At 37.1% G+C, this 19,769-nt stretch overlaps 1 protein-coding gene across 6 annotated transcripts in view; it reads right to left on the reverse strand.

Annotated features, from left to right (window-relative positions):
* The window catches only part of YTHDC1 (YTH N6-methyladenosine RNA binding protein C1), a 35,403-nt gene extending 17,850 nt beyond the window's left edge, over positions 1–17,553 (reverse strand). For 2 of the 6 annotated variants that reach the window (XM_070505734.1, XM_070505733.1), the window contains exons 1-7: positions 17,128–17,484; positions 12,474–12,508; positions 6,747–6,848; positions 6,036–6,364; positions 5,482–5,914; positions 926–1,015; positions 401–454 (exon numbers count right to left, since the gene is read on the reverse strand). In XM_070505734.1, coding sequence (XP_070361835.1) covers positions 401–454; positions 926–1,015; positions 5,482–5,914; positions 6,036–6,341 — 883 coding nt within the window. In that variant the 5' untranslated portion in view covers positions 6,342–6,364; positions 6,747–6,848; positions 12,474–12,508; positions 17,128–17,484. Of the gene's footprint in view, positions 1–400; positions 455–925; positions 1,016–5,481; positions 5,915–6,035; positions 6,365–6,746; positions 6,849–12,473; positions 12,509–17,127 lie in introns of all 6 variants that reach the window. The other 4 variants (XM_014860179.3, XM_014860178.3, XM_070505732.1 and 1 more) reach the window with 2 other exon arrangements.
* Positions 17,554–19,769: the final 2,216 nt, after the last annotated feature.

Here is a 19,769-nt window from a genome sequence, read left to right on the forward strand (position 1 = left end):
AGCAAAACTAAAAAAACACACCAGCATTTTGCCAAAAGGTAAACCTAATCTAGTGATGTTCCGATATATCAGATGCATATTTAAGTATGAAAATAGCTACAAATTTTATATACTTCTTTTATATTATTCAGAGACTCACAATAGACCATTATACTATTAAAAAGTATATGCCATACATTATATCCAAAAACTGTAAAATATCCTGAGATGTTTGCTGTTGTTCCACAAGATAAGCAGTAAGAAGTGAACATGGAGCGCTATGTAAAACTACATTAATTTTTCTTAATGTAATATATCAGAACATTACTACATTAAAACCAACTATTAATGGAGAACCAATAAGGCAAAATAATGACTTTATGCAGCATGCAATGAAAACAATTTCAAATTTAAATGATACCTTTTCGGACAGCACGAACGGAAGATGATAATTTCTCATGCTTCTTTTCTGAACCTGTATTTAGCCAAAGTACATTTGTTCAGATTGAGCTTTAATAGAGATAAGACAAAATTTCTACAGTCTTGTCACATAAAGTTCTCATTCAAGACAAATTATTCTTCCTGGCGCACCCACACACACAAAAAAATACTTCTCAATGTGTACGAGTGTTTTGTTTTTTGGGGTTGTTTGGATTTTTTTTTTTTAATATGTATATTTGAACAGTTTCCCACTCAGAAAACTAGTCACTGAATCATCATCTTCCAGGAAAAAAAAAGTGAAATTCCACTTAAGCAGTAACAGAACAGGATTAAAATAATAAGAAAAAGCTTAGTTTCCTCTAGAATTATTACACTGAAACATGCCAAAAATCAATACTAATGGACATCAACAAGTTCACACTAAACTACAGCCTCCACATACTTTCTGTAGATTATATTAGAATCAGTCAGATAACGATCACAAATAAAAGTGAAATGAGAATACCTGCATATGACTCCGATGCAGAGCTTCCACTTCTATCAAAAACAATTGGAGATATGCCTCTAGCTCTCTTCCTTTCCTTCTTTTTCTCATCTAAAAAGAATTCAAACAAGATGTTTTAAAACATTACAAAACATTACAACAGGTAACCAAACAAGAATGTATCATTATCTGTCTGATTTTTGCATCATCTCCAAGCATCAGTCATTGCTAATCTCTCTCCTGATCCCTCAATTTCCTGAGAAAAATGGGTTCCATTTCAAAGACACCCTTCAAAGACTAAGGACACGTTGTTTCTCCAGCCAATTTCAATCAAATAAAAACACATGGCCACAACTGAGAACTATTTATCCTATGTTATAAAGGTGGTCTTGAACAGTTTTCCAGGAGAGGAGGAAAAAACCTGCAAAGCACTTTTCTTTCAATAAAATTCACCATGTTCCCTTCTATGCATCAGGTATCACTGTTCTAAGTACTCTTTTTAAACAGTATACTATAATTCTTCATGCATTCGAACTCTGATTCTATCTTAGATGTCTGATGAACCCCAGAACCCAAAGTTTTTCAACTGTAAAAAAACAAAAAAAAGACCCAAAAATACACTGTACCAAATTAGTGATTTCATTCTGCTTGCCACTGCTTGCTTTTGTGTCTTCAATTTCTTCTTCCTGACCATTTCCTTGCTGGATTACTGCTCCTTTTTTCAAATTCAATTTAAAGTTTATTCCTAAAATCTTAAATGATAGCCTATGTATTTCTATAAAAAAACTGGGAATCCTCAGTAGACAGAAAAGGTTTGCATTAGCTGTCAAGTAAGAACCATTTCAAGCATAATTTGGAACTTTATAAGCACATAAACAAGAACTAAATGGAATTAAGTTCTCCTGGCTCTGTTTATTGGTTTTAATATATACCATTATAAGCTCCTTTACTTTTCAACTAGGAGATAGGAAGGAATATGAAGGCAGAAAATGCATGTACTTACTTTTATAAAAATAACAGAAAGCTAAAAAAGAATAATCAACAATCTTGCATACAATCTATATAAGGATTCTATAAATACAGTTAACTATTTTAACAACTTTAAATAAATTATCTCTCTTAACCCTCGTCACAAGCTCATGAGATACATGCCATTATTCTTATTTAGAGAAAGGGAACCTCAACTTAGAGGGGTGGTTAGGCAACTTGGCCAGGATTCCACAATTCCTGGTAGAACCTAGTTTCAAATGAAAGTCCTCTAAGTTGAAAGTACAAGCCCTCAGCTCTATTTTTATTGAGCAAATTCTAAAAGCTATCTTACTACTATTCTTGAAAGTGGATTCTACGTCTAACTAGTTTAAAGATGGAAAACTCCAAGAACATGATAAGTTCCTTTTCTTTTAGTTTAAGCATCTTTTTCTTTGTAATTTACTACTGCTTCTCCATATTTAAATATTTCTATATTGAAGAAGTTTGTAAATAATGCTGATTTTTTCCTAACTTAGAGAGCTAAAAGGAAAGAGCAAAGCAACACATAGTGGCACAATTACAGAGTCAAGCCTATTTAAAGCTAGAAACCATGGGGGCATGATATTTCAAATAACCAACCATGGAGAAAAGCACTTATTTCCAGGCTTTCTGGCTTTCAATAATGATACCTGACTTTCAAAAGTTTTAAAATCCTTTCCCTCAAGGCAAACTATAAGACTTCAAGTGAATATACTAAAGCCTCTAGGTATAAAATGACTAAGAACCTCACTCAAATAGATGAGAAATAGGAGATTTTATCAAGTTCCAAATCTCCTTCTCATACATGTCTGTTTTGCTCACTGACTACAAATTCCTGTATAGTGCCTGGCACACAGCAGGAACTGGATTTCCTGAATCAATGAATACAACACCCACATGAAAGAGATTAGAAAAATAAAACTTTGTTAAATTTTTTAAATTATTTCTTTCAAAAATTCTAGCATCTTTAATTTTTCCTCTGACTACCTAGGAGCCTAAGCACTATGAATTGATCACTAAGGACAATACATCTCTTGCTGCTGTTTAAAAATAGTATCTTACGGTTTCAAAGTATTAAAAGGATCTCTAAGATGATGCAGGAAAAGTAACAGGAGCAGAAGAAAGCTCCTGCCCAAGTATTTTTATATAATGTTAAATCTAGCATTACCATGAGAATTCTCCAAGGATTTTTCATCTTTTTTGTACATATAACTCCCACTGCTCTTAAGTTTATGATCCTGTCTTCCAACTATTATTCTCAGGTCAAAAGAACAATGAAAGTCATCTAAACAAATAACCGTTAAACAAACAACAAAATGTGTCAGTTTTGTAAGGAAGTTACTGAAAATTCTGAGAAAAAAATAAGGTAAAATAAACTGGAATCTAGAAAATTCACGACAGAAACTAAACTGTGATCTCTTTATTTAAAAACTGACATCTAATCAAGGAATTCCAAATCCACCCTTTTTCTTTTACACATTATAAATATACATTATCATAAACAGAAGGCAGTCTAGTAGTTAAGATTCGGCACTCTCACAGCTGTGGCCCAGGTTCGTTTCCCAGTCGGAGAACCACAGCACTCACCTGTTGGTTGTCATACTGTGGTGGCTATGTGTTGCTGTGATGCTGAAAACTATGCCACCAGTATTTCAAATACCAGCAGGGTCAATCATGGTGGACAGGTGTCAGCGGAGCTTTCAGACTAACAGAGACTAGAAAGAAAAACCACTCACTTCCAAAAACCAACTGGCCATGAAAACCCTATGGATAGCAGCAGACATGGTGAGGGAAAATGAGAGGATGGTACAAAAAAGACTGGGCAAGGTTCTGCTCTGCTGTACACAGGGTCCCAATGAGTCGGAAGTGACTCCATGGCACTAACAAAAATAAAGAGAAACTACTCTAACAAAAATAATTTCCTGCATACCACAGTCTCTAAAGCATGTTCTACATAAGGGATCTTCCAAGGAAAATCCACAAATCTTCCTCAATAAGGAAAGTAAGAGTTCCAGGTATCTCTTTTAAAACAATAAACCTCTTCTATTAACAGTTTTGATATCAAGGTTTTATAAAACTAATGGCTACCATTCAAACTAAAGTGTCTCATCCATAAAAATCTAAAGTATTATCAAGTACCTTGCTACAGTATCAGCATCATCTAAGGAGCTTATTAAAGATGCAAATTATGTTAGGTCCTATCCATTTAAGTAAGTCTCCCTTGTTTGACTTAAGACAAACATTCAAGTCTAAGAAATAGTGTTCCTAACATGGATGCCAAAAAAAAGATTCTTACAATAAAATGTTCCCTATCTCCCTATGGAAGTTTCACACTCTCCACAATAATGAATATTATTCATATTGCCAATGCAATTTTTATTCTCTATCCATTATAAAAAATATCCCATCAGTTCGCAAGAAGTATGATGGGAGAGTAGAAGATTCCAAAAGTTTTTATATCAAACCCAATTAACTCATCTATCAGTTTAACTCTTTAACTCCCTTCAAAAACCTAACCTCCCAAATCTAGAACTCTAGTGAGCAAAAGGTTGAAAGCACTGCAGTTGTCAATCACTGGAAAACAGCTGGCCATGTGCTCTATCCTCTACACTATATCAAGAATATGATGCACTAACAACGTACTACTGAAATGATAAAATTCTATAATAATGGAATTCTAACTATCCTATATATCAAAAGAATAGGGTTTTTCTTGTATTCCAATGTTTAGTATATTTTCCTTATGTAGCAGATCTGGCTGCACCTTTACATAAAACAGCCATGAGAGTATGATCACCATATAGTGATCAGGAATCTTTAAGAACCCTGACCTCTCCTTGCTGTACCCTCTGAATTTCCTCCTAAAAGAGGGCCCTCTTAGCCGAATGACTGCAACTACCTACCATTCCTACACTTACACTGCATGATCTGACAGGGATAAAGTGGTAGGGCATGTAGTATTGAAGGAATGACCTAAGATGGCTCTTACCCAACCTCTCCCCAAGAATTTTAGACTCTCATTTTCCATCCTTTACACCCAGCCCTCTGGGGATCCTGCACTCGTCAGTCCACAGATACAGAATTAGAAAAAAGGTTTGTGCTCCCAAGAGAAAAATAAATAAAAGTTTGATTTCTATTACTACATGACGTAGATCTAGAGGCATTTAACATGGCAATATTGTAATACCTAGCAGACAGATTCCATACGAATACTGTATAGTTCAAGTATATCAGTGTTTAAATAAGCTGTTGTTGACTAGTATGAAAATCTAAGAACTTACAACATTAAAGCCCGAAATACATTTCCTTACAGAGAAATAATCCAACTTGTGTTCATTAATAACACAATCAATTTGCAGCTGGGAAATACCTTTACTAACATACGTAAATCTTATTCAAATGTATTTATAATATTCAAAAGCATATAATTAAAAAAATCACACAACAGTCATTATTAATATCCTCATCTCCTCAAAAATTTTATCATTTAATTTAAACACATTCAAGAATAAAACCAACTAGGTCAATTTTTTTTTAAAAGACAAACTTTCACATATAAAAAGTAATACCTGATCCATCTGTGCCTGAACCAGATCTGACAGACCCATCTGTGAAGGATACAGACTCAGAATCAGAGTCGCTAGCCTCACTTCGAGTGTCATAATCATTTCCCTCTTCCTTCTGGTCTCTCTCATCCTGTTCATATTCTTCTTCTTCCTCCTCCTCCTCCTCTTCTTCCTCCTCCTCCTCTTCCTCTTCTTCCTCCTCCTCCTCCTCTCCATCTTCATCCACCTCTTCATCTTCCTCTGCATCTTCCTCTACCTCTTCATCTTCCTCCACATCTTCCACCCCTTCCTCCTCATTCTCCGTGTTGTTGCCTTGCTCATCAGAAGAACCACTGCTGCCAGTCTCATGGTCAGAGCCATATTCTTCAGAGTTCACTTCTTCCTTAGAAGATTGGCTGGATCTGCTTGCACGTCTATCCACTTCAAGCCCAATTCTCTGATGTTTAAAGAAAAAGGGAATCAGCAGTCATATAACAGACAAGGTCACAGTGAATAAATCGTTCTAAAGCCTCAAAAACAACTGCTTTCCGTTTTATATCCGCAATAATATTTACTACCTCAGAACCATCTGGTGTAGGAGATTTGGCCCTCCTTTCAGGATCCCTTTTCCGGAGACAAGTTTTTTCAGGTTGACTCTTATAAGGTTCTCTGGAGGCACTGCTTGACAAACGGATCTTCCGATCAGCTTCTAGACGTTTGTTTCTTTCAGATCTTTGATATTCCTCATTTTTATATTCTGTGACCGACTTTCCTTTTGTACTAACTATTCTTTTGTTATTGCTAACTGATGAGCTCAACGGCTTAGAAATCAACTGTCTTGAATGAACAGAAGGCTTTTGTCGCTTGGTGTCAGTAGATTCCATTCGATCACTTTTTCTTTTTGATCCTTAAAAATAAAATTTAAAGAGACACATAAAAGTGTTTGCATGTTCCATTTATTTCACCAAAGATTAACAGATAACATATATCAAAGAGGGAAAAACCCTCATTTCTTCAAAATGTCTTCTGAAATACTTTTACTCCAAAGTTAATAACAAAGAAAACATAACTTTCAAATACTGGAATAAACTCATGTTTTTGAGATGTCTCAACACATTTGAAAAAACAAATTACTCTTACTCATATGGAATTGAGTACCAGCTTGTCATGATTGTGCTTTTGGTGTTAAGTGCCTCAAGGAAGAAGTACAAAAGCAAAGTCACATTCTTAAGAAATTAAATCTCTATTTACACTGTTATTTCAACAAAAATAATAGAAATCTTACATACCCTTTTTCTCATTTTTATCTTGTTCACTCTCTGGATTATACAGTTCATCATCTTGTTCTGGTACTTCAGTCAAAATATCATCTAGAACATTGAGTTCTCCATCTGAAAGCAAGAAAATTAAAAGTAATAGGAAAAAATCATTATCATTAAGCATTTACTTTTGGGTACTTACTATGTTGAGGCGACAGAAGTATGAAAACATAACCCTCAAGGAGCTTTTACTTCAGGATCAAGACACAAGAATAATTCCTATAAATAACCATACAAGGTAAAGGACATGATACAGAGCTCTGGTCTACAAAGCCAGGAGTATACACCCCACAGGATACGAAAGGATACACTGGGGTACAAAAAGAAAATGTCAGGACATCTATATTTGTATCTTATCCTTTAATGTCTAATTTTTATAACTGCTTTAAAATGTGCACAATGAATTAGTATAGAAATGCATGTGTATAACTTATAAATAAATATACATTTATCAAGGACTGTGTACTCCCCACAAGATACTTACTGATTACCAAGGGAAAAATAACTTTACAGTGGAGAAACCAGGCAGACTCCAGTAACCAAATAATCAAAGTTTATATCACCAGTAGTGGCTCAAATCAACATAATGGACCTCCTAGTATGATCCACTAAGAATAGAACAACAATTCTGTGATATTCCTATGCAAAACGCAAAATAAGAACCTATACATGAGGAAACATCAAACAAACCCAAATTAAGGGGCATCCAAAAAATGTCAATGTCATTAAATTACAAACACTAAAGAACCACTCCAGATTAAAGAACGATAACTGAATATAGCATGTGATCTGAGAAATAACTGGGAAAACTAGCGAAACTAAGAGTCTGTAGATTATAGTAAATATCTACGTTAATTTTGTGATTTTGACAGTACTATAGTTAGGCAAAAGAAAATCCTAATTTTTAGGAAATACATACTTAAGTATTCAGGGGCAAAGAAGCATCATGTCTGCAACTGACAAACGGTTCAGGAAAAAAGTGTGTCTACGTGCATATATCCATATATATACACAGAGAGAGAGAGAATTAGAAAGACAAAAGTGGTAAAATGTTAACATTTGTGGAATGTGGTTGAAAAGTAAAAGGAAATCCTTTGTACTATTCTTATAGCTACATGTTTGTCTGAATTAATGTCAAAAGAAAGTTAAAAGAAAAAAATAATTGATGTGCTACATTATCAAAAATGTTTGAGGGGCCTGTCCCAGAGCCAAACAGCTAAGTTCATGCAAATGGCTTCAGTGGTCTGGGGTTCACTGTTTTGGATCGTGGGCACAGACCTATACATCACCCATCAAGCCATGCTGTGGCAGCATCCCACACAGAAGAACTAGAATGACTTACAACTAGGATATACAACTAAGTACTGGAGCTTCGGGGTGGGGGGAAAAAAGAGCAAGGCTGGTAACAGATGTTAGCTTAGGGCCGATCTTCCTCACCAAAAAGCACATCTTAAAAAAAAAAGTTTGAGGCTGCTGGTATGGACTACAGAAGAGGGACTTGTTCAGAAGAGAACTACTGACTATAATTAACATATTCAATGATCACGAAAACTAAGAACTCAGTTTTGTCACCCCACCCTAATATGACAAAATAAGTCTTAGAAATACATACAAATATTTACTACTTTAAACTGATTCTTTTTTTTATAATGCACTACAGCTCATGGTAAATGTGTTGAACACTAAGTATTCTGGCATCAAAAATATCTTTCCAAATTTAAGGAGAAGCAAAGGGAAGTACAAAGTCATTAAAACAGAGATAAGACAATCGTATTTATTGCTCCAGCCATAAACCGAAGCCCACTCAAAGTACAGCAAAGGCTATTAAGCCAATGTTTAAAAAACAGGTTAGATGGGGGCTGGCCCTGTGGCCGAGTGGTTAAGTTCGCGTGCTCCACTGCAGGCAGACCAGTGTTTCGTTGGTTCGAATCCTGGGCGCAGACATAGCACTGCTCATCAAACCACGCTGAGGCAGCGTCCCACATGCCACAACTAGAAGGACCCACAACGAAGAATATACAACTATGTACTGGGGGGCTTTGGGGAGAAAAAGGAAAAAAATAAAATCTTTAAAAAAAAAAAAAAAACAGGTTAGATGGGATTCAAATTTCCCCAAAGGGGAATAGAAATCAGTGACTAAAGAGAACTAAAACAGTTTAACGTTGGCATAATGAGGAGGAAAGCAAGGTTACTTAGGATGTGTAAAGGTAACATCTTCTTCTGTATTAGGAGTCAGATACAGTCGCTATTTAAGAAAATCTCAAAATTAAGTATGACTGAAACAGCAACTGATTTCTTTGGGTAGCAATAATGTTTACTGGTACTTTATCATTCTTCTAAACTGAACACATACTATAAAGATTGTTTTTATCTTTTTTACTTATTTTTTTAAATGTTATTTAAAATCAAGATATGCCAACCAGAAATCTCATCTTCTGGACTCATGTTTTCACTAAAGAGGAAATTTGCTCAAGATCTGAATGGTGGCAAACAATTTTTAGACTCCCTATTATAAACAAAAAATAAAATCATATAATCCGATAGAAAAACATCCACATACTTAATGATTGTTGGATCAAAGCTCTCTAGTCAGTAAAACAGTGGGTCTAACAGATCCTGACAAAATCAAATATATTTATAGAAACCAAAAGAAAAAAAACTATCACAACAAAATAGCTAATTAAGCAAATATAGTGCTACACAAATCTTTTCATGAAATCACTAGTTCTTAATTAGAAAAATCAACGCAAAAGCCTGAACATTCACAGGAAATTATATATTTTACGTGGTAAATCTAACACAGAATGAAAGAATTGTGCAGGTTAATTTAAATCAATTTAAATTTCAGACATGCCTAAATCATGGTTTCCCTATAAAAAAGGGTATTATTACTTAAAAAAGCTTTAACAAATAATTATATTAGTCAAATTCAGAGATTGGTTGCAGGTTTAGAAAGCAGCTACAAATTTTTAACAAAACAAATATTAAACAATGCTTTCTTTTTAAACATTTCATCACTTTGACATATATAGTATATATGTATCATATGAAACACATAAGGTATTTTTTATCACCCATTACTTTGCAGAAAAAGACACAAGCTCAGAAGTTTAAGTTAACCAAATTCACCTGTCTAGAAACAGACGGATAGAAGTCTAGCTTAGGCTTTCTAGATCTAGGGTTAAATGAGATGAGGAACATTAAAACCACCTTTAAACAAAGTTTAAGGAAACAACAAAAACGCAATCTATTAAAAAGCTTGTGTAATTTGAAAATTAGAAATTTCAAATTAGCACACTAGAAAGCTTTGTATTACCAACATCATAGCATCTTAAATTTAAGATCAACCATAACATCCTAACTTGATGGTCTATACATTCTTATCCATGTTATAGTCCATGACACCAGTAACCTAACTGGTTTTATCACAATATTGGCAAACTAACACCCGCAAGACAAACTCAGCCCATGGCCTGTTTTTGATGACCCACAAGATAAGGATGGTTTCTGTATTTTTAAGGTTGTATTTCAAAAAAAAAGCCAAAAAGAATATATGACAAAGGCCTTATGAGGCCCACAAAGCCTAAAATATTATTTACCACTGGCCGTCTACAAAAAGTTTGCTGACCCAATATAAATGACTACCTTTTAGGTAACTTTTCTCCATCACTGAAACCACTTATAGATTTACTGCAATATAACACATAGGAGAAAGACATTTAGACTTGGAAAATCCAGGTCAGCTATTAAGAGCTAAGTATCCTTGGGAAAGTCTCAGCCCGAGCTCCAGTTTCTTTCCTTCTGATAAGAGGCGTTTGGAATAAAAAAGATCAGTGTTTTGGAAAGGAAAGAGAAGGGCAGTTATTTGAATCTCCTGATGAATTTTTCAACCTATAACCCTTTCCCTATCGCTATTAGAGTCTAATAAATCCTGCCTGCCACAAACCTTTGTTAACGATCAGGACACATGATATACAAAGTCTGGTCCAGAACACAAAACAAAATCCTCCTTTTTCACTAAGACAAATATTTACATGTTCTAATTATCTATTGCTGTACATAACACACCACCTCAAAACGTGGTGGCTTAAAATAACACAATCATTTGTTATTATTGCTAATGGCTCTGGACCTCAAGGAGGGTCTCTCATGTGGCTGCAAGTTAGATGGTGGCTAGGGCCAGAATCACGTGAAGGCTTGCTCATTCACCTGTCTGGCTGGTACCTAGGCTGGGAAGAATCAAAACAGCTGGTGCTTCTAGGGCATTTCTTTCCATGGTCACTCTCCATCACGGCAGCTTCAGAGCACACAGACCTCTTACATGGTCGTTCAGGGCTCTAAAGATGTATGTCCCAACAGAGAAAGGGCCAGAGAGCAGCTCAGCAACACTGCCACAGTATTTTATTCAGAGGCAATCACAAAAGTCTACCTAGCTTCAAACTAAGGAGACAAAGACTCCACCTACCATTGAGAGAAGTGTCAAACACTTGGTAGATGTTTTCAAAACTACACGTCTACTTAGTTTTGTTTAAACTTAAGGATTTTAATTATAAACGTAAGGTGTATTTTTGAAAACCAAAACCTGATTTAAAAAGGTGAGAGTTTATAGTATTGGGTTATAATATAAAGCTAACTTATGCTGCTTCCTCTGACCACCTCTTTCATTAGCTAGTAAAAGTACACTCTGTATATATTTTAATTCATTTTTTCAATTTAGAATGTATTACTTATAAAGAAAGGAATGATTATTTAAAAATTCTCAGAAGCAACTGCTGTTAAAAAACTAATCATTGGGGCTGGCCCCGTGGCCCAGTGGTTAAGTTCGCACGCTCCACTGCTGGCGGCCCAGTGTTTCATTGGTTTGAATCCTGGGCGCAGACATGGCACTGCTCATCAAACCATGCTGAGGCAGCGTCCCACATGCCACAACTAGAAGGACCCACAACGAAGAATATACAACTATGTACTGGGGGGCTTTGGGGAGAAAAAGGAAAAAATAAAATCTTAAAAAGAAACGAATCATCACAGGCATATCCTTTTTGGAAAGAAATAATTCTCTGTTTAAGAGATAAAGTAATAACCCCTAGTTTTCTAGGGTAACTTTCTTTAAACTACCTCAATGAATGTTTTAAATTGCTCTCTCTGTCCTGAAATTTAACATTATTCTGTACAGACATATGTATGTATATATTCAATTACTTTATAGTAGTTTGACATCAGCACCCCAACCTAACAATATTAACAGTAAAACCAAGAAAGGTTAGCAATTGCCAAGTTAGGAAAATTTCTACAAACATACAATTCATGTAGTGTAAAAATAACTCTAACGCTGTATTTCTGTGAGATAAAGCACTTCACATTAAGTGTTTTTTGCTAAGTCTACATAAAGAACTATACCAACTAGTCTTTAAAAAAATCATTTTAAAACCTCTAAAATTGTGTTTAAGATGCCACAACAAAATGAATTTTTTCACAATGCATCAGTGTAAAGAATTAGCTCAAATGAAACACAAACTGTTTCATTTAACAGTATTCCCATTTATAGCTAAAGTTTGAACCATTCAAAAGTCATACACTAACAGCCTATAGGATGAATCTAGCTCTTGGACGCTTTGTTTTTGAAAACTCCAATACAAAAATCCAGACCCTACATTTTTTTTTAAAGGACTCTTTGATGATAAGGGGCCCAGATCTCACCTGAAAAAAACAGCTGGAGCAGTCTTGATAGACGTCTGTTAAGACACAGAGAAGGTAACACATGTCAAGGTTTCGCATGAGACAATCTAGGTTTATACCTGGTAAATGAGTGTATTTACTAATTCTGCCTGAACAAAGGACGTTTGCTCGCCCTTTTTTTTAACCTAATACAATTACCTTTGTATTAAGCAAGTACTTTACCTACCTGACCCTAGTATGCATATAAGGCTGTCACTCCTGAGTAACTCTGATGTTAAATAACTACAAACAAACTGAAGGTTCAGTTCAATAGACACGGAGGCACAGGGACACCAAACTCCAGTTTTAGCATATACGATACTTTGTGAAAGAGTAGGAATGCTTAAGAGAACAATCCTACTCAACTAGTGGATTAACCGCCTTTGACAGAATGCAAGCACCATATTGTTCATATCTTCCAAATTTTCAAGATGATTCCCAAATTCAGATTTTTTTTTGAAACTGTCTGACTTTTAAACGTCGCCTCAACTAAAAACAAAACAAAACAGGCTGCTGCTTGCTGGATTCCTCTGTGTAAGTGCAATCATCTGTGAATGTTTTGCATTCACAACATATGATACATATAGACTTCATTATCATCACTGGTGCAAGCTAGCACATCTTAGTTATCAACACAAACTACCAGCAAACTGAGCTTTAAGAAAAAGGTACAGAGACAGAGGTATAGGAGGAAAAACAAGGAAATCAAAACATCATTGTTTTTACAGCCTGTTCAAAAACTGACAAGATGTTAGAAGTAATAAGGCTTGGGGGATTTTTTGGGTTTTTTTGCTGAGAAAGATTTGTCCTGAGCTAACCTCTGTGCCAAACTCTATTTTGTATGTGGGTCGCTGCCACAGCATGGCTGCCGATGAATGGTGTAGGTCTGTGCTGGGGAACTGAACCCAGGCCGCTAAAGCGACGTCAAAGCTGAGCTCACCCAACTTAACCACTAGGCCATGGGGCCAGGCCTAAGGCTTATTCTGATGCTTGCATGGGGGATTTTTGTTTGTTTTAGATAAACACAGGAACTTAAAAATCTAACTGGCTTTCAAAGTAGTTTAACCTTTAGAAGGTTATACATAACAAGAATTCCAAAATAAAGCCGACAGAATTAAAGTGACAGACTAAAATCTCACAACTCGGAATCCAAATTTAGTGTTCTTTCCAATATACCAAAATCACACTTTCATCTCAAAATTCCTGGCCCAAGAAGTCCATAAACCTTAATCCTAGCATTATTGGTCTAGAAAATTAACCTTTATCTGAAACAGTCCATTTGTCGACCCAGTAAGCTTCTAGGTGAGGAAATACAAAGTACTAGTTCTTTTGGGGTCCAAAATCAGACTAAGACCAAGAGAATTTAAAGAAAGAAAACTGGACAGTTAAATATACTACACATTTTGTTTTCCAACACATGGCACTGAAGTACATTATACGTTTACATTCACTTAATATAGTTTTAGGGGAGTTTGGCCATGAAGCAAGAATTCCTGGAACCTCCCCTTCTATTACATTTTACACTAGACCAGTCTCTCAAGTTACTTTTTCGTCATTCAAAACTGTCATTCCTCTAAATGAAGTGTAGAGAGTTGGATTTCCCATCCCATTCAAATTTCTTGTCTTCCAAAAAGCATATAATTGAAGTGTAAGGACAGCATTTTTAATTTTTTTAATACTACTTCTATTATGAGTAAAACAAATACATTTGAATATCAATACATACTCCATGCTTAGAGAGTCCTAACTAAAGTGGACCAAAAAAAGTCAATCTCATCCCAAGGACTTACTATAGTGAGGGCTACAGTATGTATATACGTATGTGTGTGTAGACATTTATATGTACTCGCCTGCATGTGTGCGTGTGTGTGTACACATATAACGTAAACTGAGAAACTCTCAGCTTTGCATATCAATAGTAAATGTCACATAACTAGTCAGTTATTAATGAAGTCCAAGCTTGGGCTAATGATTTACAACCTTGCAAATCATTTATTCAAGACACTGAGACACAATTACTGTACACAAGAAACCTGACAAACAAGACAGACATACTCCGGGCCTTCACGGAGCTTTCAGTCTGGTAATGTTGCAAACATGCTACTTTTGAAAGTGGTAACTCATTATCCACATTTTGGATTTATTAAACCTTTATAACTGTTCTTCAAAGACAACTTTCCAAGAGCTTAAGAAATAAAACTTATACAAGGTGTTTATAATAAAAAAAAAAGATGTATATGTCTGCATATAGAAAAAAAGTATTTAACATCAGTTAACACCACCAACATTCCAAAGTCTTTCAAATCCACTTTTTGGACAAATAACCACCACAGGAATCAGCAAGCTGGCAACTTGCCCAGTTATATAGGTTTCAGCTTCCAGGTGTGGGTATTACAGAAGCATTATAGAAGTTAATGCTTGTTTATTACACAGCTAATGTGCAAAGTCCAATAATCTAAAGACTCTATGACCAAAAGTGTTTTAACTGTTCTGTGATGAATAGGAAATTCCTGCCATTTAAACTTGTTTCTGATCAAGATCTTACACCATTTATGGAATCATTTAAAAAGGTACCTGAAGTTTGTGACATGTCTAAGATTCCTAGAGGGCTTATCTTTGCAATTTCCTAACGTTTCATACAAGATAACTGATGACAATAAGTACTTAGCTTCCCACTTTTCCTTGTTCAAATATGAGAAGAGTCAAGTATTGCCATTAATTCTGGCTATTATTCTAGCTGTGTGACTCAAGCTTCCTTATTTGCTAAGTGGGTTATTCTAGAAATCTTGCCATTCTAAAATTAAATAAGCAATTCCAGTAGGTTTGTATTTGCTAGCCTTCCCAGTAAACTAAGAGACAATCTTTGATCTAAATCATAAAGACAAGCACTTATATCCGAAGTTTTAAAACAGACAACTTCAATTATGGAAATTAAGTTTTTCAAAAAGTACACAAATCGAGGCCTTTCAAAAGCTGGACAACTTATCCTAAGTATTGCTAATAGGTGGCATTACTACTTCTCAATGATAGTAATAAACTTTATGTATTTAAACTGCATTTTCATCACTAAATCCATTTCCATAACAAAATTTTTAAAACATCTACTTTTCTGCCTCAATGTACATTATTGTGTCTACCCTACTACTGAGTTAAAACTATGTTCATCTTAACAGACAACGAATTCTCGAGGAGTGCTGAATTTTACTCATTTTATATTTGGGGCATCTCACACACTACAACCATCACCTACTCCTATACACAGAGCTCAGAGATTACATTCTGACACAATCAAATGTTGACTGAATTCTTATTGACTAAAATTATCTACCTTAATAACATTATTACTAATCAAAAACAGCTTCTTTTATTCACTAATACCATGCAATCCTATGTTCATATTCCTTTCAGATTTCTCAAAAAAAGGACAGAGGGTATTTTTTAGGATGCATTTAAGGAAAGAAAATTAAACTACTATAACCTAATCATTGAACTGCTTTAAAATAGGAGCAATATCTTAAACATATTCCCACACACTCCACTTCCCAAGCTCATCCCTATCCTAGAGCAGTTTATTGAAGCATGAAAGCATCTTCTTTCCCTTTAGGAGAAAAATTGAACAGAAGATCACAGGCTTAATGCAACTTGACTCTAGAGCTCATTTAACAAATTCCCACCCCAAATTAATTAGCCACACAGAAAAGTAGATCTGTGAAATAAAGGGCAACAGCTGTGCCATATTTTTATTAACTATACCCTTTCCAAAACTATCATGGTAATCTTAAACTTGGAAAAGACCTTAAGGCACTATCTAAGCCAGACCACTCTGCAGACAAGTATTGATCCAGGATCTACAGTAACATCTCTATGCCCGGGAGGTCGGTATTTCAAAAGACATGACATTCCATTCTGGCAACATCAGTTCTTCCTACATTTCACTGTAATTTTATCCCTCCAACTCTCTAAAAATTACACCCATTTGTTCCTAGTTGTACTCTTTGGGAACTATGCACAATGTGTTTCTATCAAAATAGTGACCAGGATTTTTTTTTGCCAGGCCTAATTCGTATAATTCTCTTTTCAAACATGTTTTCCAAACTAAGTATTTGAGGAACCAAACGGGCAATTCCTGTCACTTTGCCTATTTTACAGGAACAGCCAAAAGTTACCAGTACATATTTCTCAAGATTAATAGTCCACCTATACCACTTCTTAGTATGCTCACTTACCAGACTACCAGTTTTGATCGTGGCGTTCAGAGTTTTCAACATTTCGCCTAGCAGAAAACGTTATTCTGAAAATACGCATTTCATCCGCATAATCTTACCAGCAAATAAACCTAAAGGCCTGCAACTCAGAACAGGCCTTGTCTCAGCCGCGCCCAGGGCAGCTAAACGGAAAGTGAAGAGGGGAACTAGGATCAAAGAAAAACCCTAGGCGAGATAAATGTTAGGTCACAGGGAGATCGAGGACATAAAGGCAGGCCTGGTCTCTTCCACCGAGTGCAAGCTGTCGGTGGGGGGAGCAGCCGCCGCGCGGAGCACGCTAACCCCCCAACCCCCACCCCGCAACGACGACCGCGGTTCCATCGACCCACTCCCGAGCCCCGCCTCCGCCCGTCACCTTTCTCCGCACTAACCTTTCTCCTCCCGGCTGTCGGCCGCCATTGCTCCCCTCCTGTTTCCACTGCTGCCGCCGCCGCCGCCGCCGCTTCGACGCGACTCGCGCCGGCGCCGCAGCCGCGGCAGCAGTAGTTCGAGGGCGTCCGTCAGTCCGTCCGCCGGGCTGCGCGCTTCGCTCCTAGGCCTCGACCAGTCACCCTTCTCGACTCACCCTTTTCCTCCCTGCTTCTTCCCCTTCTCCCTTTTCCCCTTCCCTCCAACCTCCGGCGGCCTAGGCTCAGCCTTCCCGTTGGGGCTTGGGGACCGGAGGGGGAAAGGGGAGGGAAGGGAAACAGATGGCGACGGCGGGCGGCGCTAAAATGGAGCCCGCTTCCTGCGTGAAACAATCCCGCTCCCGAAATGCCCTGCGCTGTTTACGCTTCGTTCCTCCCTGGGAACGTCACAGTGCGGAGAGGGGCGGGGAAGCGGGACGAGCAAAGGAACGTGACGTAACGTCAGCACGTCTCCCCGCCCCCCGCAGCCCGGAAGTCAGTGGATAGAGTCTCATTTCCAGTGATTGTGTGGCCGGAGTTGTTTACGGGGAGATGCTGCGCTGTGTGCAAGCCAGGTGGCGCAGTTTTCTCACTTGAAGCCCCTATTGGCGGACTTAACCTGGGGCGGAGGTGCTTCGTGTCTCTCTGCGGAACTCGTGATTCACTTCTGGAAATCGGAGACATTTAGGACGAGTCGGGGCTGGTCACTTTGCAGTCACTACTTTCTATTCGGGGTACCAGATGTACTTTCTTAGTTGGTGATGTCCTAGGCTTACCCAAAGGCAGCGCAGGATGCAGCTAGCTCACCCGCTTTCTATTCCGGGTACCAGATGTACTTTCTTAGTTGGTGTGGCGGCTTACCTAAAGGCAGCGCAGCATGCAATTAGCTCACCCTCACAAAGCCTAGTAGTTTTGTTTTTAATTGGGGAAAGGAATTACATTGTATTCTAATGTAGGTTTATAATTCACATGATAGAAAATTTGATTTAAACATTTGTAGAGGCCCTCGATACGCAGTTGATTAAACAGAGTCTTGAGAAATCGAAACTACTGAAGTGGCCAAAAATTACTTTAATAATATGGTAAAATCTGCAAGGAAACTTGCATAGAGTTTATTGTCCAAAGGAATAAAAATGTAATTTTGCTTCAGTACTTTATAATTGAGTTAACACAGGAAAGAAAATCTGAAGGGAAAAAAGGTAACGTTCTTACATAAAAACAAACTAATGGCACGTTCAGAGGAAGACTGTCTAGAGTTTCTTGGTGCTTGATAACGTTGGTAACAAATTGAGACCCAACTAAAGGCAGTGAGAAGATTTTAAGCAGCGGAAAAGCAAAAAAAGAGATGTTTGGAGCCGTTTGGAGGACTTGCAGGGAAAAGAGAGAAGGAAAAACAAGTAAATTTAAAACCAAGCTAACAGATGCTTAGTAATCAAGGTTGAACAGGATAGTATTTCTGTCTTTAAGGAATTTTTAATATAGGGAAGAGACAACAGGAAATTACTGTTGCTGAATAAATGAAAAGCAATAAGAAAAGTATATATATATACATATATATATATACACACACACACACACAGAGGTTTATGAGGAAGCCATTTGGTTTAAAACTAATTTGGCCTGACCTTGTTTATCCAGATAAGGCCTGTCTTGACCTGTCAAGCATGCATTGTACATCTGCTTTAAACGTTTACAAAGCAAAGAATGATGCATTTAAAGATAGGGATGTATACCTCCCCCTATATCAGCATTTCTTTATAGATCAGCGTTTCTTTCCAGAAACTAGGGTGAAACTGACCTACTGTGTACATCTTGTGACCTGCTGTGTTCATCTTGTTACCGCTTACCTGCTGTGGTAGCAAAATAGCTTGTTATTGTAGTAAAATAGATATTCCTGTCTTATTTGATGTATGTTCCTTGTTCCAAGATGGTATTTAACCATTCTGTACGCTTTGCATTTTTGGAGTGCTTCCTTCCTTGGTAAAGGCATGCTCCTGGGCTATATAGTCCTCAGACTAGGTCATATAATAAACTCACCCCAATTTGTTTTGTAGATTGATTATGGATTATTTGTGTTGATGTCATTTAAGAATAATAGTTAAAATTATGTGTTTTTACTGTGTGTGCCAGGTATTGTTCTGAGCACTTAACCAACGTGATCTGATTGTATCTTTCAAAAATCTGATTAGAGGGGCCGGCTCCGTGGCCGAGTGGTTAAGTTCATGCGCTCCACTGTGGCGGCCCAGGGTTCGGATCCTGGGCGCGGACATGGCACCGCTCGTCAGGCCACGCTGAGGCAGCGTCCCACATCCCACAACTAAAAGGACATGCAACTAAGATATACAACTGTGTACAGGGGCGGGTTGGGGGAGATAAAGCAGAAAAAAGATCTGATTAGAGTACTAGCTCTATTTTACATAAAGGGAAAGTGAAGTAATATGAAATTAAAGTGCCCGAAGTCACAAGTAGCAGTAAATTACATGGCTCAAATCCAGGCAATGTGGCTCCAGTCCCCACCCCATTGATAACACTGCTTCATGTAGAGTGAACTCAGGATGTTACTGGAATCCTTAGGGGCATGTCACTCAGACTGATGGAGGGGTACAGTAAGGGGGTTCCCTTTCTGA

The sequence above is a fragment of the Equus asinus genome, chromosome 3 (assembly GCF_041296235.1).
Source record: "Equus asinus isolate D_3611 breed Donkey chromosome 3, EquAss-T2T_v2, whole genome shotgun sequence".
NCBI lineage: Eukaryota > Metazoa > Chordata > Mammalia > Perissodactyla > Equidae > Equus > Equus asinus.